The sequence below is a fragment of the Chlorella variabilis genome, assembly GCF_000147415.1.
Source record: "Chlorella variabilis unplaced genomic scaffold CHLNCscaffold_1, whole genome shotgun sequence".
NCBI classification, from domain to species: domain Eukaryota; kingdom Viridiplantae; phylum Chlorophyta; class Trebouxiophyceae; order Chlorellales; family Chlorellaceae; genus Chlorella; species Chlorella variabilis.
The window spans coordinates 2774234-2796089 of NW_005435087.1; the positions used below are offsets into that span (position 1 = coordinate 2774234).

At 68.3% G+C, this 21856-nt stretch overlaps 2 protein-coding genes across 2 annotated transcripts; both read left to right on the forward strand.

The window, feature by feature from the left end:
• Positions 1-63: 63 nt before the first annotated feature.
• Positions 64-10305, forward strand: CHLNCDRAFT_133630 (hypothetical protein; the record flags this gene model as incomplete). The annotated part of the gene is made up of 25 exons (XM_005851891.1): positions 64-230; positions 351-883; positions 1139-1352; positions 1608-1883; positions 2346-2598; positions 2829-3002; positions 3211-3612; positions 4525-4734; positions 4909-5104; positions 5205-5339; positions 5554-5608; positions 5787-5906; positions 6030-6097; positions 6237-6670; positions 6870-6978; positions 7104-7186; positions 7727-7927; positions 8123-8258; positions 8369-8503; positions 8641-8695; positions 8815-8934; positions 9080-9159; positions 9285-9727; positions 9925-10033; positions 10151-10305. The coding sequence occupies 25 exons, from the start codon at positions 64-66 to the stop codon at positions 10303-10305; spliced, it is 4863 nt and encodes a 1620-aa protein (XP_005851953.1).
• A 494-nt stretch (positions 10306-10799) lies between these two features.
• Positions 10800-21047, forward strand: CHLNCDRAFT_133631 (hypothetical protein; the record flags this gene model as incomplete). The annotated part of the gene is made up of 24 exons (XM_005851892.1): positions 10800-10946; positions 11189-11416; positions 11716-11844; positions 12033-12116; positions 12325-12435; positions 12724-12912; positions 13168-13398; positions 13628-13702; positions 13920-14108; positions 14299-14382; positions 14637-14813; positions 15011-15916; positions 16170-16295; positions 16503-16586; positions 16774-16953; positions 17124-17210; positions 17537-17725; positions 18031-18207; positions 18529-18768; positions 19126-19338; positions 19688-20101; positions 20251-20484; positions 20704-20784; positions 21003-21047. 24 exons carry the CDS (start codon positions 10800-10802, stop codon positions 21045-21047), a joined length of 4620 nt encoding a protein of 1539 aa, XP_005851954.1.
• Positions 21048-21856: the final 809 nt, after the last annotated feature.

The window sequence follows — 21856 nt, forward strand, 5'->3', positions numbered from 1 at the left end:
GCATGGGCTGCCCTCGGGCTTGCCCACATTCACCCGCCCACATCCGTCATTCCTCTTCACAACATGGCTACCCAGATGAAGCGCCACCTGCGCCACCTCGTTGCTGGCCTGGCCTCGCCAGCGCCCAGCGATGCTGCGGCCCACGCGCTCGAGCGGGAGGCTCAAGGATTTGACCAGGCCACCTTGGAGTGTTCATCAGCTGAGCTGTCTGACGCCGCGGAGCTGAAGAGGTGAGCGCCGCCGCTCGGCCCACCCTGCCACCGCCAATGCGCACACTGTAGAGGGCGGCAGCACAGACCGGCAAGCCCCAACGTTGCTGAAGCGTTCTTGTGCCTTCATCCTGCCTGCAGCCTGATGTTCGAGCTGTCTGCAGCCCTTGAGGCACTCAACACGGCGCTGCTGCAGAGCCGCCTGTCCCTCTCCGCAACCGGCCTGAACAACATCGCTGCCTGGCTGCAGCTGAGTGCCGCCTGCGTAGCCACAGTAGCGTGCTGCCACCTGGGCAATGCGCTGGCTGTGCAGCGCAACGACGCTTTCCGCATTGCGCGCGGGGGTATGCTGCTGGTGTGCGGCGCCGGCCAGGCAGCCTTGGCAGAATGCGTGGACAAGGCCCGGCTGCAGCCTGGGGAGCAGACTCTGGGGCCACTCGTCGAGATGGTTCAGCAACAGCTGCAGGCTGTGTATTTCATGCCGATGCTGCTGCTGCCCCAGCTGCCTGCCATTCGCCCTTTGACCGACGGCTGGATAGCCGGGCGAACGAAGCAGGAGATTGCGGCATTCCTGGCATCCATGGCGCCGCCGCAGGCGGTGCCACCCTGGCTGGCAACAATGGCTGAGGCGCTGCACCTTAGCTTCTACCATCCAGGCGGGTGCTGGGCTGCGCGTGCGGCTTGAGCTTGTCGGTTTCCTTCTGTGCCCGCAGCAGAACGGCATGCCCGGCTGCTGCCGCCATGCATGGTGGCACCGCACAGCGACTGGGGCTGACCCCTGCCCCGTTCCCTCCCAAACCTGTGTTCCTTCTGTTCAGGGGGCAGCCCTAGCCCTTTGATTCGATCACCGAGCATAGTACACCAGTATGTCTTTGTGGTGAACGTGCTGCTGGTCTTGGCGCCCCGCCAGCACCACCATGCTGCTGCAGCGTCGGTGCCGGTGTCGCGACTGCTGCTGGCTCACCTGGGCACCCTGGCGGCGCAGCTGGAGGAGCTGTCGGCAGCTGGCAGGCTGAACGGTGCCGGCACCGGCGCTGCTGCCGCCGGCCCTGCTAGGTTGGTGGACGGGCAGCCGATGCTGATTGAGGTTCCGGCAGAGCAGCTGGCGCTCGCTACCGTGGCTGACATCGTCAACGCGCTGGCGTCAGACCAGATGCGGCCGGCGATGCAAGCCGTTGCAGGCGAGCCAGCTGTCGGGCTGCTCGCAGCGGAGCATTCGGCACGCATCTTTTTGGCATTGCCCGTGCCAGCTGCGGTTGAGGGGCCAAGGCTGGCACCAGCATGCGAGTGTGCTGCCCGGATGCTGGGGGGGATCTGCGTTACACTGAAAGCAGCACTGCCGGATGCTGACGGCACTGTCAGCAATGACTGGAATTCAGCTGCCTTGGCTGTGATGAGGGCGGTGCCACACCTGGCTGCCACACTGCACGCCATGGCGCTGCCAGCTGACGGCGAGATTGCAGCCCGGCTGTGCAGCTACTTTTTGCCCCCGCTGGAGCTCTTCTTCACCATGCTTTACATGGACAGCGTTTGCATGGACAGCGGCGAGCAGGTGGTAGCCTGGGCCGCTGCTGCAGATGCCTCCCTGCGGCTGCTGCCCCGGCTGGCGCAGCTGGATGCCTGGTGCCAGCAGGAGCGGCGGGAGCGCCAGCAGCGGGGGGAGGTTGATGGCGAGTGGGAGGCAGGCTGCTGGTCCCGCACTAAAGGACGTAGTTACCCTGCCATTTTGGCAGCCAATGTGGCAGTGGTGCTGTGGTCTTCCAACACTAAAAATGCTTTGGAATGGGCCGACAGCGCCGGCTTCAGCACCACGGCTAGCCCCAGTCAGCCAGAGCAGCTGCCACCCTGCAGTTTAGTGGAGGCGGTGTGGGGCCTACACAGCCGCAGCTGCCGCCTGATCCACTGGCTGCTGCAAGCGCCGGACCGCCCTGCGCTGGTTCAATTCAGATGGCGTTCCATCATCGTTGGCCATGCGCAAGCGCTGACGCTTGCTGCGATGGTGCTGCTGGGAGCAGAGAGGCACGGCGTTGGCGGCAGCACCTCCTCTCCAAGCAGGTGAGCTGCCCAGATTGTGTGGTAGAGATGCAAGTGTGCACGCTGCTGCTGCCGTTCACTGGAGCCTGCCGCTACCTGCAGCTCGCTGCGTGCGCTGTGCGCGGCGCATTTTGAGGCGCTGCATGCCCTGCTTGGGGCTCCAGACGCGGCAGCGCTGCTGATGTCAAGGCCTCCTGCGGAGCTTCCTGCGGACGCGGCGTCGCACGCTCTTGTGGGCAGCGGCCTGGCAGCTGTGCTGTCCGGTATCGCGAGCCTTCCGCTGTGCTGCTGGCCGCTGATGGATGAGGCAATGCTGGAGCAGCTGGTGAAGGCGCTGCAGCCCTGCTTCGCTGCGGTGAGGCCGTCGCTGGGACTCGCTGCCACCGTCGGCGGTTGGGCTTGCTGGTGACTGGCTGGGGCAGCCGGGGTCTGGTGCGCAGCGTGTCTTGGCGCCGCGCTGCTGGGCCACCGCGCAGGGTGCAGCATGGGTAGACACCTTAGCAGCCCCACCGTCCTGCCTTCCTTCCCATCCATCCTCACCTGCTGTCCAACACTCCTTGGAGCTGCTGCTCTTTGCACGTGCAGGAGGTGGCTGGTAGCGTCATCGCTGCCTACAAGGCAAAGGTACTTGCTTCTTTCTGCGGCGGTGCCATCGGCCAGCCGCATGTGGCCATCGCTCTGGTCAGAGCCGGCATGCTGCAACTGCTGCTATCTCGTGAGCTGATGCTGGGCGCTGCCATCGTCGCGGCGCAAGCATTGGTGAGCATCTGCTGGCTACCTTGGGGCGCAGATTCATGTGTGCGCTGCGATTGCAGCATGCCAGGATCCATGACAACCCCAGGCAGCGAGCGGCTCATGCCATTGCCAACCTAGGACCAAGCGTGGCAGCCTGCAGGCATCTGCTGGGCTGCCTTCCTGTTTGTTTTCTCGCAGCTACGCAATTGACTGCTTCCCTGCCTGCCTGCAGGCCACATTCCGATCGCTGGTTGATTCCTTGAAGAGCGCTGCTGAAAGCATTCGGCAAGCACTGCTGGAGGGCAGCCAGGTTGGGGACGCCGCCAGCAGCAGCAGCCAGGGCGGCAGCAGCATCCATGCGGCACCGGCAGCGGACCTGGCACAACAGCTGGCGGCTGCGCTTGAGGCGCTGCCACCTGTGCCCGAGGCAGGTTCCGGCGAGGCACTTTCAGAAGCCTCGGCACTGCTTCAGCCTCTAGCAGCGCTCGCCGACCTGGCGCATCAGGGCTGGCAGCAGTCGGGGCAGGCGGCCGCAGCCCGGCTGGAGCTCGCGCAGGCGGCTTCTGCCCGCAGCTGCGCCTACCTGGCCTGCAGCAACCTTTGTGGCGAGGGGGGCCCCGCCGCGGGTCAGGGCGTTGGCAGCCGGCGATGTGGGCAGTGCCGAGCGGTGTGGTATTGTGGTACCGCCTGCTCCCATGCCGACTGGCGCGCCGGAGGGCACCGGCGTGTGTGCAAGGCGCTGGCGGCGGCGCGGCAGGCGGCCAAAAAAGCATTAGCATGAACATTAGGTCTCTCTTTAGCACTGTACTCTATCTCTGGACTTGAAGGTCTGTCAGATGCTATAAGCTCATCTACCAAGTCTCTGGACTGCTGAGTCTGCTGCGGGTTGTGTCGGCTGCAGCACAGCACTCCCAGCATGCATCCCCCGTGACTGCCCCCCGTTGGCTACCAGTCTGCCGACAGAGCTGACCAGGGAGTGCACTTCAGCCTTGGTGAGACTGCCGCCCTGCCCCCGGGCGGCCATCGCGACGGGCACGTACCAGAGCCTGCCAGGGTGCAGAGCACATGATGGGGGATCTCAGGCAGCTTTCTGCTGTCGCAGGTTGGACTGCGCCAGCTGGCGATATGACACTGTCATCCAAATGCCTCCTTCACCTGCAATAATGCTGATAGCTCGGCATGCGAACGAGGTGGCGGCGCTGAGGTGGCGGCGGCGATAGGTGGAAATGGAATGGTGTCGTGAAGCACCGAAATCGCTGCTTTTGCATCCAGACGGTGTGGGTCGGGCCTTGGCCGGGCTCCTGGCCGCCATGGGGGCGCTGCTCATCACCGCTCTTTGCGCTCTTACCGCAATCAACCCCTCCACATGCACCCCCTTGCCGGTGAGCGTGTGTAGGGCCACTCGCTGACCTCCCGAGACCGCCGCCTGCGCCTCCCGCGTGTCCTTCCCACTTCCCGCCGAGCGGCGCTTAGGAGCCCCAAGCTCTTGCCTAGCCCATCCACCGTTCCTGCATGTGTGATCCAGTGGGCCCGATCCAACCTGCAGGATCCTCCTGGCCTGGCACCCATCTTTGGCCCGGAGCCTCCGCCCATCCCCAGCCACCTGCGCCTGCCGCCGCGGCCGGCAGGAGCGGCGGCGCCGGCGCTGCACAACCAGGGCCTGGTCCGGGTTGCCTACTCCGATCCAGCCACTGGAGTCTACCTGGGATCCCCTTCCATCGCTCAGCTGGGTGCTGACACTCTGTTCATTGCCCACGTGAGTGGCTGATCAGGATATGCATGGCTTGGCGGCAGAAACAGAAAGGTTGTTCGCTGGGCCGCAAGGCGGCAGCCTGGCTGGCTTCCCGGCTCACCCGCTGGTCCTCGCCTCGCCTGATATGGCGGCCCTGCAGCGCCATAAACAGGCTGCTGTGCTGCCTGGCCGGCGCAGGACTTCTTCCCAGAGTGGGGCCGCCCCAAGCGCACCGCCGTGCTTTCTTCCAAGGACAGCGGCGCCAGCTGGCAGCCGCGCGCCCTGGTGCCCGGCCTGCTCTGGAGCACCCTCTTCGCGCACCGAGGCGAGCAAGCAGGGGCAGCAGGGTTGCACCAGCAGCTAATCTGGCTCTTACAAGCTGAGCCCACGGCTTGTGTGCGCTGCAGCCCTGCGTTGCCGGCATGCTTCGACCACTGTGTGGCCTGTGGCCCAGCTGTGCTGCGCTCGCCTGCCTGTGCTCTGTCCTGCTGCAGGGTTGTTATACCTGCTGGGCACAGATGATGCCAGCGAGGGCAACGCTGTGAGCATCGCCCGGTCGGCAGACGGCGGCGCGACGTGGAACCGCTCCGCGCTGCTGAGGCCGCCGCCGGGCTGCCAGTTTGGCACAGGTGCGGCAGGTTGCTGCGCGCCAGCCTTGTGCACATTTAGCAGCTGCATAGAGGCTTGGGTAGTGGTGTTGGTGATGTGCGTGTGTGTGTGTGTGTGCCGTGCCACGCGCGCGCGCGTGTGTGTGTGGCTGTGATGGGAGATTTGGAGGCCATTGAAAGCCACATTCTTGATGGCCTGCTGCTCTGACTGCTCCTTGCCGCTGTGTATGGGCAGGCGCGGTGCCGGTGCTGCTCGAGGGCGGCAGGCTGTGGCGCGGCATGGAGTATTGGTAAGCCCCAAGCGCTGCTGTGGCGCCGCCCCACCTGCCATGCGTGCCGCAGCTCTCATGCCAAGACTTGCTGAACTGGTGCTGCGTTGAGCCCTGTGCTTGCGCCGCCTCTGTTATCACGCTCGTGCTGCGCGGCCTCGCTCGCGATTGTGGCGGTACCGCCGCCGCCCGGCTGCAGGTGCGGCTCCAACCTGCAGTGGCCGCAGGGCTACCACGCTTTCCTAATCTCTGCCCCAGCGGCTGCGGACCTGCTGGATCCAGCTGCCTGGCACGCCACGCAGGCGGTGCAGTTCAACAGGTGCGGTAGGGCGGCCTCCTGGCTGTGTGGCCGGGCTGCAGCACAGCTGCATTCCTCCGCTGCGTGGCCGCCCCGGCTCCGCCCCGTCGAGGCCGCCTGGATGCCTGCCCCGCCCGCCTGCAGCACTGCCATGCTGCCAGCCTGGATGCCGGGGCCGGTGGCGAGCGGCGGCTTCCTGGAAGGCAACGCCGGTGAGCACACCGGCAGCCCAAGCGCTGTGCTGGCTCAGCGAAGGTGTCACTGCCGCGGCGTGGCTCCACCCGTGCAGCAAGAGCCGTGCGGCAAGCCGGGGGCCTGGCTCACAGCCCCGCACCCGCCGCCTGCTTGCAGTGAGGCTCTGGGAGGGCGGTGTGGGCCTGCTGCTGCGCTGCCGCGTGTACGATGGGCTGGGGCGCATGTATGGCGTGCAGCAAGCCTGCCTGTTCAAGCTGCGCCAGAGCGGACCGCAGCAGAGGCCCGAGGTCCCGGCACAGCACGGCCGTCAGCTGGCAGAGGAGGCAGGTGGTGGCGCCCCGAGCCTGCGGAAGCTGGTTTTGCCCCAGGGCACCAAGCCTGCAAGTGAGCAGCAGCCGCCGCAGCGCGGGAGGGCGGGACCAGACGAGGCGCCGTGGCGGCTGCAGTGGCATGGCTTTATCGACATGCCAGGTGGCGGCAACAAGTTCCTAGTGCGGTACGATGCGGTATCCCGGCGGTACCTCGCCCTCACCAACCCCAGCATCGACCGCTACGGCAGCAACCCCGACGCCCGCAACGTGCTGGTGCTGGTGAAGCGCTGCTGCTCAGGGGCTTGGGCCGGAGAGAGACATCCCTCTGCTGCCAAATGGTTCCATGATTTGCTGCATTGCGGCATGCTGGCGTTTAATGTGCTGGTCAACATTGCGCCGCGCCCTTGCATTGACAAAGGGTGACCTTGCACTCCTTCTGCCGTGTTTGACTCGTCCCCCCTCCTTTAACCCACCCCAGGCCCACTCCCTCAACCTGATCGACTGGCGCATCGCCACCACCGTGCTGGTGCCCAACGACGGCCTGAGCTGGGAGCAGAGCCTGTGGTACACCGGCTACCAGTATGCGGGTGGGGAAGCGGCAGGGCGACAGCCAGTCCCCCATCGTTGCTTTTGCGTTTGTAGTTTTGGCCAGTGGGCAGCATTGGGGGAAGGCATGAGCAGACACGCAACTGCTGGCGACACCATGGCGCAGACTGGACGATCGACGGCGAGGACCTGCTGGCGGCCATCCGCACCGCCTATGACGGCGCCAACAGCTTCCACAACAGCAACCAGGTCACCTTCAAGCGCATCCAGCGGTTCAGGCAGTACCTGCCGCGCCCAGCGCCCAGCCAGGGACAGGGCGGGACGGCGGCAGCAGAGTAGAATGTTAGCTAATCGGCTCAGTCATGAATGCTTGCCGACAGTGAATGCCAATTGTGTGATGAATGCCCCAGAGCAAGCACTGAGAGCAAGCTTGCACATGCGCGCCTGCGCCCCAGCTGAGTTGGCAGCGACCGCAGCGTAGGATGGGACTCGGTTCAAGCTGCAAGCGCGCTCTCAACCACGCATCGCGACCACGCATCGGGGCACAGTTGCCATGCGTGGGACGGGGAGGCGCTGCGGACACGCTGGGGCATTCCCTTTCGTTTGGTGCTGTGTGCTGGTGACCATCGCGCTACCAAGCAGCGCCTTGCAACATGTGAGTGCCTGATCAAGCGCCAACAGGCTGTCGGAGCGTGCCAGCACGAGAGGCAGGAGCCTCTGGCGGCAGGCGGCGCCAGCTGAAGGCGCCCCTCCGCTGTGCCTCCTTGTTCTGCCATTCCGCCTCTGCAGGGCCCCGGCCTGCGAGCCATGTACGAGCCTCCGCCCATCCCCAGCCACCTGCGCCTGCCGCCGCGGCCGGCAGGAGCGGCGCCGCCGCCGCTGCACAACCAGGGCCTTGTGCGGGTTGCCTACTCCGATCCCAACACATCCCTCTACCTGAGCTCCCCTGCCATCCTCAGGCTGGATGCCGACACGCTGCTGGTCTCCCACGTGCGCTGCCTTGCCTACTGCCATTCATATCAAATTGAGTTTTGGGTTGGCGCAGTGCGCCGCATGCCTTGCAGCGTCGACGTGTGTGCTGCACCCCATTACTCGCTCCCAGTATCACGCCCGAGGAACGCACTGCGGCCTGCCAGCAAAGGCTGACAGGTATCATCCCGCTGTCCGTGTGTGTGCCCGCCGCAGGACTTCTTCCCTGAGCAGGCCCAGGGGGGCATGCCGCCGCGCACCGCCGTGTATGCCTCCACAGACGGCGGCGCCAGCTGGCGGCTGCGGGCCGAAGTGTGGTACCAGTACTGCAGCTCCCTCTTCCTGCACAGAGGTGCGGTTCAGGCAGCCAAGGGGCTGGCGCCGCTCGCTGCTGCTGCCATGTGCATGCTGGAATGCGCCTAGGCAGCATCACGCCTGCGCCTCGTGCCTGCTGCCGCGCAGGTGCACTGTACCTGCTTGGGATTGATGACGGGGCTGGCAGCAACATGGTGAGCATTGCACGTTCCATGGACGGCGGCGTGACGTGGGAGCGCAACTCGCTGCTGAGGCCGCCACCGAGCTGCTCCTTTGGCACAGGTCGGGACCTCAGTGCTGCCGCCGCCGCCGCTGCATTGCACTGCCATGCCTCCTTGCTTGTGTTTCTGCCTGGTGAAGCAGTGTTGCAGGCTGTGACAGCCGCTTCTGCTGCTGCTGTGCTGGCACCTCGCGTGCAGGCAGTGTGCCAGTGGTGCTGGAGGGAGGCAGGCTGTGGCACGGAATGGAGTACATGTGCGCTTCTTGAGCTCAGCTGCCGCTCCTGCAGCTGCTGCAGCTGCACCACTGCTGGTGTTGCGCCATTTCTGCTCCCACCTCCCACCACACACACCTTTCCTCGCGCCTCGACGCAGCTGCGGGCCCGGCTACCGCTGGCCGCAGGACTACCGCGCTTTCCTAATCTCTGCTTCAGCGGCTGCTGACCTGCTTGACCCAGCCGCCTGGCACGCCACGCGGGCGGTGCAATTCAACAGGTACTGTCAGGCATAGGGCAGGAGACAATGGGGTGGGTGGGTGAACCCGAGTTGGCAGTGGTCTTTGCAGGAGCTGCGGGCAGCCTGGCGTGGCAGCCCGCTGCTCGCCAGCTGGTGCTCACTGTGGGCTTCTGAACCTTTGCAGGTCTCTGGTGCCGGCCTGGATGCCGGAGCCGGTCGAGAGCGGCGGCTTTCTCGAGGGGAACGCAGGCAAGGGCGGGCCTGGTGCCACGCTGGCATGCTCCTAGGCTGCAGAAAGCTTCCCCCATGCAGCCAGGAGCGGCGAGATGCCAACCATAGCCGACCATGCCTGGCCTGTCACCTGCCCGCCACCGCCTGCCTGCTCGCAGTGCGCTTGCCCAATGGCGGCGTGGGCCTGCTGCTGCGCTGCCGCGTGTACGATGGGCGGGGGCGCATGTATGGCGTGCAGCAAGCCTGCCTGTACAGGCTGCGCCCCCAGCCCTCCCCGCGGCGCCCGCCACGGCCGCCGGTGTTGCAGCAGGCGACGGCAGGCGTGCTGCGGCCCGGGCTTACGACGCCGCGGGGCATGCAGGCGCGGGTGCTGCAGCAAGCTGGCCAGGAGGAGCAGCAGCAGGAGCTGCAGCGGCATGTGCCGGCCCAGGAGCCGGCCACCGGCCCAGATCTTGTATGGCAGGGCTTCATTGAGATGCCGGGTGGCGGCAATAAATTCGTGGTGCGGTACGATGCGGTATCCCGGCGGTACCTCGCCCTCACCAACCCCAGCATCGACCGCTACGGCAGCAACCCCGACGCCCGCAACGTGCTGGTGCTGGTGAGGCGCTGCTGCTGAAAAGCTTGGCCCGGAGAGAGACATCTCTGTGCTGCCAAGCGTTTCATGATTTGCTGCATTGCGGCATGCTGACGTTCAGTGTGCTGGTCAAATCGCGCCGCGCCCTTGCATTGATAAAGGGTGGCTTTGCACCCATTCTGCTATGCTTGACTCGGGCCCCCTCCTTTACCCCACCCCAGGCCCACTCCCTCAACCTGATCGACTGGCGCGTCGCCACCACCGTGCTGGTGCCCAACGACGGCCTGAGCTGGGAGCAGAGCCTGTGGTACACCGGCTACCAGTATGCAGGTGGGGAAGCGGCAGGGGCATAACCCGTCTTTCTGCTCGAGCGAGCACTGAGACTGAGACTGAGACACACGCTCCTGACACCACCCGTATCCCTTTTGGCCGGCCTGCGCACTGCAGACTGGACGGTCGACGGCGAGGACCTGCTGGCGGCCATCCGCACCGCCTACGACGGCGCCAACAGCTTCCACAACAGCAACCAGGTCACCTTCAAGCGCGTCCAGCGGTTCAGGCAGTACCTGCCGCGCCCGCCTGGCCCAGGCGCCGACCCCTAGGCCTGCTGCTGCAACGGCAGCGCCAAACAAGTAGTTGCAGCCTAGTACATCCTGAGCTCTGTAAATACCTGTACATTGAGGCCGCTGTGCGTCAGAGCCGCCACAGAGACTGCGCGGAGCGCCTTCGGTGCTGAGGGCCGCCACCCGCAGCCGCCCGTGAGGTCGCAGCAGAGGTCGACAGCTGGCCGCTTCTGCGTGCGGTACGCTGACAAAACGGATGCTGGGGCGTCATCTTGGGGTTGGGGAGCAAGCGAGATGGAAATGCCCGGCAATCATTTGCGGTCAAGACATCCATGCCCAGACCCAGCAGAATAAACTTCTGCAGGCTGTACACTGCCCCTGCATCGCTCTGTGGCCCGGCACACGGGAGCCCAGCGCCCCAAACCTCTGTTGTTACCCTCATCTCAGGGCGGCGGCCACGCTGGCGGGTTCCCTGCCCCACACAACAAACGGCCGCAACGCCGCCCACGCGTTCATTGTGCGTTCCAGGCACCATGCAGCACCTCGTGCTGCTGCAGCGGCCCCCCGGCAGCTTGGGGCCTCGGCCCGTTACCCGCTTGCGGAGCAGGCGGCCCAATGCGGGTCGCCACACGGTCCTCTGGGCCTCGTCGGGTGACAAGAGCGGCAACGGCGAGTCCCCCGTGAGCACGCGCTGCCAACCCTGCTGCCCTGCCTCCCGCTGCCGGCAGGGCCCCGCCCCGCCGCGTGCTACCCCCCTACCACACCCGCGGCTTGCCCTGGGCCCTCACATGCCCGCCGGGACAGCTGCGGCGCAGCCCATAGACACCTGGGTGGTGCCTCCTGCTGCCTATGCCGCGCCTGCCGCCCAGCAACCGCCGCCGTGCTGCCGTGGCCTGCCCCGCTCTGCCCCGCTGTGCCGCAGCCGTCGGCCCTGCCCGAGCACGCCACAGAGGTGATGTCTCCCACCATGGGCAGCGACTCGCCCACCAAGAAGGACCCCAGGAAGGCGGAGCTGGTGGCGGCCAAAAAGGCGGAGCGCACGGCCATCAAGAAGGCGGAGCAGCAGGAGAAGCGGCTGGAGCAGCTGCGCGGCAAGGTGGCGATCCTGCAGGAGCAGCTGCGGGTGCTGATGTCACAGATGCACAACACGGTGGAGGCGAGTGGCTGCCCCGCTGCCCGCCGGCCGCCCCTCGGGCAGTGCTCCCTTGCAGCGGCCGCGATCCAGGGCGCAGCATCATCCGCCTGCAGCCTGCTGGCACTCAGCGCCGCGGCCCGTGTGTGCGGCGTGCGAATCAGAGCGTGCGGCAGGGCCAGCTCAGGCATGCTTGGTCAGCCCTCCGCCAGCCTTTGTCCCCGCAGCAGCCCTGCCTGCCCTCGGCGGCGGCAATCCTTGCGGCCCTCACCCCGCCTCCTTGCCCTGCCCTGCCGCGCCCTGCCCTCCTACCGCAGGTGGCTGAGGACATGCGCAAGCAGCTGGCAGACCAGGAGGCAGCTGCCAAGAAGCTGCAGAAGGAGCTGGATGAGGCGAACGCCGACCGCGAGCAAGTGCAGCAGAAGATGGCCGCCGCGGAGAGCAGGGTGCGCAGGCGGCATGTGCTGCTGGCAGCCGGATGCCGCCGCCTGGCTGCCGATGCTCGCATCAGCAAGCGCTCTCCTGGGTTCTTGCGCTCCAACCGCCGGCTGCGGGTTCATCTTTTGGCGGCACCTAGTCCTCTTCTCTTCCTGCTCCTGCTGAGGATCGTCTTGCCTGGCCCCGGCTGGTGCAGACCGCCAAGCTGGAGGCGCAGCTGGCTGCCTCTGCCGGCGAGAGCGGCCGCCTGCAGGAGCGCTTTGCGCAGCTTGAGAGAGAGGTGAGGCGCTGGGCAGCGCGCCTCTTGTGCCTGCACCACCAGCTTTGCTTGCCTCCTTTTTCAGTTGCCGTCGCTTTTCAATGACAGTCTGCCTACCTGCCAACCACAGACCTCCCTGCCTGCACCGCCGCCGTGGCCAGCGATAGCCGCCAGCGTGCCCGCAGGCCCTCACCGCCCCTTTACGTGCCGCCCCTCCCGCTCCCTGCAGCTCTTCGCGGCGCAGCAGGCCGCGGCGGTGGCCCAGGCGCAGCTTGCTGTGGAGGGCGAGAACGACGGCCCTGTCAAGGCGCTGGGCAGGGCGCAGGCAGCCATCGACATGGTGAGCGCGGCTCGTCCCACCCTGAGCCCCGCCCCTCGCCATACAGTGGCTCCTGTGGCAGCCCTGCCTCTCCTCTGGGCTGCTTCTGGGTGTGGAAGGCCAGGGCGGGCCTTGCGGGGAGCTGGTGTGGCGCATGTGCGGCACCATGTGCTGTGCGTTGAGGACACAGCCTTGACCAGAGCGCAGAGCAGGCCAACCCTTCAACCCTCTGCTCCTCCACATACCCCGCCCCACGGCACCACACACCCACACGCGCCCGTTGGCACCCTCCTGCTTTGCCTCGCGCAGGCCGCGGCGGCTGCCCAAGACGCCAAGGTCGCTTCGGACGCGGCGGCGGGGCGGCTGGCGGCGGCCGCCGCCGACCTGGAGGCGGCTCCCGGCGATGACGATGAGGACGGGTATCTGCAGGACGCGCAGCAGGCCCAGCTGCTGGACCAGCTGCGGGGGAAGGTGGTGGTACTGCAGGAACAGCTGGTGGTCCTGTCGCAACAGATGACGCGCATGGCCCAGGCAAGCACCCCCCGCTGCGCCTCCCGCTCGCAGCCATCCCCGCAGCGCGCCTGGCTCTGGCGCGGAAGCCCCCTCGCCCGCCGCGCTCGCTGCCTGTGCATGTGCTGCCGCCGAGGCGGCCCGCACGCCCTGGCACCATCATACCGTACCGCCACCGCGCGCACCTCCCTCCCGCTGTCCCGCCAACGTATGCCCCGCCAAACGCCGCCACCGACGCCGCAGGTGGCCCAAGACATGCGGCTGCAGCTTGCGGAGCAGGAGGCAGCTGCCGCGCAGCTTCGCACCGCCAAGGAGGAGGCCGAGGCGGCTGCCGCCCAGCTGGAGGTGTCTAAGGAGGCGGCCGAGGCGGCGGTGGCGCAGATGCGCTCCCAGCTGGCATCCGCGCAGGAGCAGGCGGCCGAGGCACGGCGGCAGGCGGAGGAGGTGGAGGACTACAAGCGGCGCCTAGTCGAGGTGGGCTGGGCCTTGGCTGGGCCTGGGGGCTGCCCGCCTGCCTGCCTGGCCGCCAGCCGGGCTGCCCGGCTGTCTCCTGCGAGCTGCCAAGGGCCAAAGGGCATGCCTTGCTCCCCATCAAGGCCCCCTGCTGAGTCACCGTGCCCACATGCCCCCTCTTCACTCACCAACCAACCCTGCTGAAGCGCGTCTTCCGCTCTCCTGGCCCTTTGCTTGCTTGCCTTTGCAGGCCCAGAACGCGCTGGAGGGTGCCAACTCCAAGGCAGACTCAGCCACCAGTGAGAGAGACAAGCTCAAGCAGGAGGTGGGCGGCCCTTGCTGCCGCTGGGCCCTGCATCTGCCGCTGTTGCTGCCGCTGCTACTGCCGCTGCTGCTGCTGCATGTGTGTGTTTGTGTGTGTGTGCAATAGGTCTGTTGGTGTGGCATCCGTTTGTTGGTGTTGCTGGTGGTGATGGGTGGATCGGGAGTACACATCAAGAGCTGACGGCGGCATTGCTCCTGCTGCCCCCCCTATGGCGCAGCTGGAGGCGGTGCTGCGGTCAGCAGACACAGCGGCCGGCCAGGTGGAGGAGACGCGGCGGCGGCAGGAGGAGGCCGAGGAGGCGCTGCGGCGGCAGGAGGAGGCGGCGGCGCAGCTCCTGGGCAGGCTGGAGGCGGCTCTCGCCGACTGCAAGCAGATGCGGGGCCAGCTGGCTTCAGCTGAGGGCAAGGTGGGCCTCCCAGCCAGCCCCAGGGGCAGCCTGCCGCACCTGGCTTGCGCAGGGCAGTCGCCGCTGGCCGTTTTGCTGGCATGCGCAGGGCCGCGTGCTGCCCGACAAGGCGTGCAGGTGCGTGCAGTACAGATGCTGCCCTTGACTTACCCTGCTAGTGCTGCCCTGCTGCTGTCCCGTGGTGGTACAGATTGGAGAGATGGGATCTGAGCTGGCGATGGCGGCTGGGGATCGGGAGGTGCTTCGCCACCAGCTCCTTCAGCTGGAGGGCGAGGTGCGTGTGGTCGTGGCTGTGGCTGGTGGCGAACGGGGTGTGGGGCAGGGAGGCAGGGGCGTTGTTTGTTGCTTGTTGCGGCTGCGCCCCCGCCCTCTTCACAGGCCGCCGACCCGTGCTGTGCGGGCACGACGTGTGGCGTGCCATGCCCTCCCTGGCGTGTGGCTGCAGCCTATGCCCCCTGGCCTTCTATGAACACCATACTGTCTGACAGTTCTCTTGGCTTTGGCTGTACCCCCCTGTGCCGCGTGCAGCTGTCGTCGGCGCGCCTGTCGGCCCAGGACGAGCAGCAGCGGCTGCGCAGCCAGGCTGCCGAGCTGGCCGCGCAGCTGGAGGAGGCGCGGCGCGATGCGGCCGCCGCCCATGACCTCGCCGCCGCGGAGCGCGAGCGGGTGGCGGCGCTGGAGCAGGCCCGCTCGGCTGCTGCCCAGGTGGGGAGCTGGGGCTTGCCGTGCACCGAGCGCTATGCATCCATGTGCCTCTGAGCAAGCAATGCAATGCAAGGAGGAGGAGGGGATGCGAGGAGGCAGGAGGGCAGGACTGGAGGCAGCCGCATCTCGCCTGCTCCTTGCTTTCTGGCGGCCCCGCCCTGACCTTCCACCCGCCCCTCGCTGCCCGCGGCTTACAGGAGATGGAAGCGGTGCGGCAGCAGCTGTCGGCGCAGGAGGCGGAGGCGCGGCGCATGCAGCAGGAGGCCAGCGACTACCGGCGCCAGCTGGCGGAGGAGGAGGCAGCTGCGCAGCAGCTGCGCCACGACGGCGACGCCATGCGGCAGCAGCTGGCCGAGAAGGAGGCTGCCACGCAGCGGCTGCAGCAGGAGGCCGACGATGTCCGCACCCGGCTGGCGGACAGGGAGAGGGCGGCGGAGGAGCTGCAGAGGGACGCGGAGGCGGTACGCCGCCAGCTGGCGGACAAGGAGGCAGCCGCCGAGCAGCTGCAGCGGGACGCCGACCACGCGCGGCAGCAGCTGGCGCAGCAGGAGGGGGACGCCCGCCACGCGCGGCAGGAGCTGTCTGCGGCGCAGCAGGCGCTGGTGAGGGAGGAGGCGGAGGTGCGGCAGCTCCGTCACGAGGCCGAGGGCCTGCGGCAGCAGCTGTCGGCGCGGGACGGTGACCTGCAGCACCTGCAGCACGAGGAGGCGGCAGCTGCCGCGCAGCTGCGGCGGGAGGCCGAGGGCCTGCGGCGCCAGCTGGCGGCGGAGGAGGCGGCGGCGCAGCAGGCGCAGCGCGAGGCCGCCGCCCTGCGGCAGCAGCTGGCGCAGCAGGAGGCGGCGGCGCAGCAGGCGCAGCGGGAGGCGGGGGAAGCCAGGCAGCAGCTGGCGCGCCAGGAGGACGCCGCCGCCAGGCTGGAGCGCGAGGCGGGGGAAGCCAGGCGCGTGCTGGCAGAGCAGCAGGCCGTGGCCGTGCAGCTGCAGCGCCAGGCTGACGAGGCGCAGCGCGCGCTGCAGCACCAGGATACCGTGGCGGCGCAGCTGCGGCAGGCGCGCGATGCCCTGGAGGAAGAGGTATCCCAGATGCGCTGGCAGCTGGCAGAGGTGGGCGGCTGCCTGGCGACGGGCCGGGCTGGGCCCTGCTCGGAAGTCCACCCGCTCACTACTCGGCGCCTGCGCCTGCTGCCTGCGTGGCTGCCGCCATGCCCTCTGCCCCGCGTGCTTGCCTCTAAGTGAAGTTTGTTTCTTCTGTTTCTCAGCCCTCGTGCGCCTCTGCACCTGCTGGACAGCCGCTTCAATCTGCACCCCTGGCTCCCCACTCGCCTCACACCTTGTTGTTGCCTCGCTGCCATCCCAGGGCGCCGGCTCCGACCAGGCGCAGCGCTCCGCCCAGGGCGGCGCCTCCGAGCTGCAGTCGGGGCTGGAGCAGGCGGCGGCGCAGCGCGCGCAGCTGCAGCAGCAGCTAGGGGAGGCGGAGGACAAGGTGGGGATAGGCCGGCTGTGTGGCCCAAAAATGGTTGAATACGAAATTAACTGAAGTAACGTTTTGGGGCCGGATGCATGTTGCGTGCACTTGTTGAGCGTGCGTGTTGAATGGGTGTGGCGGGCTTCTCTGTTTGGACGGCGTGGCTCAGCAGGGTAGTGCGGCGCTGATGCCATATTGCATGCTGTGCTGCGCCGAGCTGTGCAGGCGTCCACGGTGGAAGCTGAGCTGGCGGTGGTGATGGGGGAGCGGGACCGCCTGCAGGACCGTGTGACCCAGCTGGAGGAGGAGGTGGGAAGCTGCCGCCCGGCTGCCCGCCGCCTCGCCGCGCAGGCGGCCCCTCCTGTCCTGCTCCCTTCTTTCCGTTTCCTTTCCCCCTCGGCTGCGGCTCTTTCAAGCCCAAAGCCCCGTGGCTCCTTCCCTGCACCACACACACACACACACATGCATCGCTGCCGTCCCCTTGCCTGCCCCGCAGATGGAAGCCGTGCGGCGCTCGGCGGTGGAGGAGCAGCAGCAGGAGAAGGCAGAGCTGCAGCACCGGGTGGCGGCGCTGACGGATGAGCTGGAGGAGGCGCAGCAGCTGAGCGCCGCCGCAGCCAAGGCGCTGATGGCGGCGCAGCAGGAGCGGGCGGCGGCGCTGGAGCAGGCGGAGCGGGTGCGTCGGCTGCGCTGGCCGTGGTTGGCTGGCTGGCTGGCAGTGGCTGGCCGCCCTCCCCACACTGCGCCTCGCTCTACCACGCCCTACCCTCGCCCCACCCCCCCCGCCCTCACCCTGCCACGCCCCCCTGCTGCTGGGGCGCCCCTGCTGCCCGCTGCCTGGTGCAGGAGGTGGCTGAGATGCAGGAGCAGCTGCGGATGCGGGACCAGGAGGCCCGCTTCTCCCTGGCGGCCATGGCGGCCAGCGAGAAGCAGGTGGGGATGGAACCGCCGGTACCGCCGGTACCGCGACCGGCCCCGCAATTGTGGGCAGCGGCGGGGTGTGTGGTGTGGGGCCTGTGTGCTGGCGTGCACGCACGGCGGCGCGGGCTGCTTCGGGGCTGGGCTGGTGCATTGTCCGATGCCGCAGCGCGTGTGCCATTGTCACACATGTGGCGTATGTCGCTGCTGCGGCGCCTCGCACGCGCGCCGCATCCCGCGCCGCCTCTCGGCTTGCTGTTCGCCCTCTCTTCCTTCAACTGCCCGCCACCCGGCCGCTCACCCACCCACCCTTGCGTCCGCCCCCACCCCGCCGCCTGCAGCTGGGCACGGTGCGCACGTCGTGGCAGCAGGAGGTGCAGCGGCTGTCGGGGCACGCCAACGAGCTGGCCGACCAGCTGGAGCAGGCCTGGAAGGACGCTGCCGCCGCCAAGGCCGCGCTGGCAGAGGCGGGGTTGGGGCAGCAGCGGGTGGCAGACCTGGAGGCTCAGGTGCAGCGGCTTGAGCAGGAGGTAGGCTATGGTTGGGCCCAGTGTGGCTGCAGAGGGCGTGTAGAGGTCGGCAGTACTGCGGTACAGTACTGCGGTACCGCCGAGGGCGCACGGCTCGCGGCCACGCGGGGCAGCACCTGCGTCGCGGTAGGCGGTACGGCGGTGCAGCGGCCTCGCCGGCGGCCCGCTCTTCGTTCGATTTGCTCTGCCTGTTCGGCACTCCCTTGCCACCTCCTCTACCCACCACAGCCTGCTCGCCACCCCCAAACCCACCCCCACGCCCACGCCCCCCGGCCTCCCCTGCCACCTCCTGCCTCCCCCCGCAGCTCTCCTCCCTGCGCTCAGGCACGCAGCAGGAGCAGCAAGGCCTGGCCGAGCGCGCCTCCCAGCTGGCAGGCCAGCTTGAGGCGGCCAAGCGGGAGGCGGCTGCCGCCCGCGGCGACGTCGAGTTTGCGGAGGACCGCGCCGCGCTCCTGGAGCGCTCGTGGGCGGAGGCGCAGCGGGTGGGTGGGTGGGGCGCGCGTGGCGCCGGCGCCGGCACCGCCCGCTGCCCTGCGGCGCGGGCTGGCAGCCTACTCTGCGGGCGCTGTGCAAAGGCGCGGGTTGCGGAGGGCGCGCAGGCCTCCTTTTTGACCCCCGCCCCTCCCGATGGGCCCACGCCCTTCCCTCCTCACCCTCTCCGCCTCACAACCCTCCTCACTCCTCCTGGCTCACCCCTGGCTCTCCCCTTCTCTCCCCCTCACTCTTTCCTGCCTCCTTGCTCGCCTGCCCCTCCTCACTACCCCCCTGCTCCCCCCACCCCCACCCCACACACACATACACAGGAGGCCGAGTCCCTGCTCAGCCAGAAGCACAGCGTGCAGGCGCAGCTGGAGGAGGCGCAGCGCCAGGCGGCGTCGCTGGCGGGGCAGCTGGAGGAGGCACGGCGCGAGGCGGCCGCCGCCACCACGCTGTCCGCCGAGCTGACGGCGGCGCGCAAGGAGATGGCGGCGGCCTCGGCCCTGGTTGCGGTGGAGCGGGAGCGCAGCGCCGCGCTGGAGCGGGCGCGCGCCGAGGCGCAGCAGGTGCGTGTGGGTGTGGGTGGGCGGGAGGGGGGTGTTAGGTGCAGCAGGTGTGTGTGTGTGTGTGTGTGCAGGAGAGGGGTTTGCGTCCAGCTCGGGCCAGGTGGAAAGCCTGCCCGTAGGCGGCACGGTTGTGTGGCGCCAAGGCCAGCTTGGGTGTGCCATGGCCGGCTCAGCGCAGCCGTCTCTGGCTTTGCAAGCAAACCTTCAAAGGGCCCTGCGCCGGGTCGCACCCTTGCAGCCAGCCAGCTCACGCACGCACGCCGCTTTGCCGCCAGCTCCCGCTCCCCCCGCCTCGCCCCGACGCCCTGCCCCACTCGGTGTTTCCCCTCCCGCCTCCCTTGGCGTCTATCGGTGCAGGGCCTGCGGGACCTGCTGCGGCAGAAGGAGAGCCTGCAGGCGGCCGTGGACCAGGCCCAGAGCGATGGCGCTGACCTGGCGGCGGGGCAGGGCGCCGAGGCGGCGGCTGAGGTGGCGGCCGCGCGGCGCGAGATGGCGGCGGCCTCGGCCCTGCTGGCGATCGAGCGGGAGCGGCGGGCGGAGGTGGAGAAGGCGCGGGCCGCGGCGCAGCAGGTGCGGCGCGGGCTCCGGGCTTGCTGTCACACTCGGTGTTGGTGGCGGTGGCGATGGCGGTGGTGGAGGTGGTGGTGGTGGTGGTGGCGGTGGCGGCGGTGGTGGTGGTACCACAGTGTGGTGCCACAGTGCGGTGCTGGTTGTGCCACGGTGCACCCTGCAAAACGTCCTGGGGCGGGGGAGCAGGCATGCGGCCCTGCTTGATGTGCAAGCCCGCTGGCCTTGTCAGCTGCCTCAGCCTGGCTGCCTGGTCGGCTCCCCAGGCGCGTTGGCGCCCCCGAGCTCCCTCCCCCCTGACCTGCCACTGCCACGCATCGCTCCCGCCCGCTGCGCCCCGCTTGCGCCGCAGGAGGCGGCGGCGGCCCTGGAGGCCAAGCGACAGGCAGAGGCGGCGCTGGAGCGGGCGCTGGGTGATGCCGCGGCCCGGGCTGCCGAGGTGGCGGAGGTGCAGCGGGAGGTGCTGGCGCTGCGGGAGGAGGCGGTGGGCGAGGCGGCGGCGCTGGATGCGCAGCTGGAGCAAGTGCGGCAGGAGGTGGCGGCGGCGGCGGCCATGGCGGCTGACGTGGACGCCGCGCGCCGCGAGATGGCGGCGGCCTCTGCCCTGGTCGCCATCGAGCGGGAGCGCAGCGCCGCGGCGCGGGCAGAGTCGCAGCAGGCAAGCGAGGGGGACGGGGGCTGCGGGTCTGGCAGGCGGGGGCCGGCCGGGCCTGGGAGCGGGCGGGCGCGGCGGATGCCCGCCAAGCGGCGCTGCTGCTGCGCATGTGTGCGCTGGCGGAGGCCAGGCTGCATGCGGCGCGCCGGTGCCTGCGTGCCGGCTGAATCCAAGCATGCTCTCGACATGCTCGCTGTGCTGTGCTGTGCTGTGCACGCTGCGCCCCATGATCTGTGTGCCACGCTGCGCCCGCTGTGCAGGAGCTGCTGGCCGTGCGCGGCGAGAAGGATGGCCTGCTGTCGGCGCTGCAGGCGGCCCAGCGCGAGTCTGCGGAGCTTGCAGCGCAGCTGGAGGATGCGCGGGGCGAGGTGGCGGCGGCACGGGCGCTCATGCCTGCCGACCTCGCGGCGCAGCTGGAGGAGGCGCGGCAGGCGGCGGCGCAGGAGCGGCGGCGCAGCGCGGTGCTGGAGCAGGCGTGGAGCGCGGCGCAGGAGGTGGGGGCTGGGGCTGGGACACCTGGGGCACGCTGCCGCAGCAGCAGGGTCGTGCCGGAGGCAGCCTGTGTTGTGTGTTGTGCGTTGCTGCGCCAGTTCTATGCTCCCTCGGATGTATAGCGTATCAAGAAGCCAGCCCGCCCATTCCCGTCCATTCCCGTCCATTCCCGTCACCCTCCTGCTCCCTCCCTCTCCCCACCTGGGACCCGCCGCCCGCAGGCCGCCGACGAGAGCCTGCGCCTGCTGCAGCTGCACAACGCAGACATGGAGACGCTTCAGAACCAGCTGTTTGATGCCATGGTGAGGTGGCTCCCTAAGAACAAGTTCTTGGGCCTGGGGCGGGGTGGGGCTGCTGCGGGCCCGGCTCTGGCCCGCCAGGCTGGGCCTCCCGGCCGCGCCCCATGGTCGTGCATGTGCCTGCCTGCTGGCTGCTTGCCTTCGGTCTTTGTGTTGCTTGCCTGTTGTTGCTGACAGGTGCTCCGCCGTCTTACCGCCCTTGTGCTTCAATTGAGCTGCAGGGTGCCAAGCAGAACGGCAACGCCAACAACAAGGGCGGCGGCTGAGGCGGCGGCCGCGCCGCTCGCGAGCCCAGGCTGCCGATTGTGTTGGGTGGCGGCTGGAGGGGGGGAGGACGACGATGGCCTGGGAATTTCATTGTTTTTGTTGGCTCTCAGCGAAAGCTGTGTGGTCTCCCAAACACCTGCTCGGGGGTCCACCCGCCAGCTTGCGCCGCCATGCGCACCGCTGCCTGCTTCCTTTCATCATATCTGCACAGCCTCTGGAATTTCTGCTGCTGCCGTTTTTGTGCTTGGCCCGCCGCGCCTTCCCTTGCCTTCTAACTTAACGAATGCCTGTACGCCTATCTACTAAGTGCTTACTAGTCGCCTGACCTGCCCTCGTCTGTTTTGCTTGTCTTCCTTCTGCCAGGCAGCGGTGCCCCGTGTTCAGGGGCCCTCCCTGCCTCCACCTATTCCCCTCTCCTCAGTTGCATTCCCGCGCCTTGGCACTGCAGCCCTGCCGCTGCACCGCTCAAGCCCCCTGCCATACGACAGACCCCATCCTGCCAGTGTGTAACACGAGAAAACGACAGCCATCGACAGGTGGAGTGCAGGGCAAGCTTTACAGTGAAGGAGGCTGAAGCTAGCCCTGGGTAATGTGCCAGGCAGCCTTGCGGCTGTGCAGGCGTCTACAGAAGGTGGGGAGGGATTGAGAGGGATACGAATTTGTCCAAAGGCATGGAGAGCAACAGGGGAAAAGGTGGAAGGCGCCAGCCTGGGTACATGAGGGCCGGGAGAGAAGGAATGGGTGGTGCGCGTGGTAAGGGAAGGTGCATTCTGAAGGGGGTACTGTGCTGGGCTGACTGCGCTGGCAG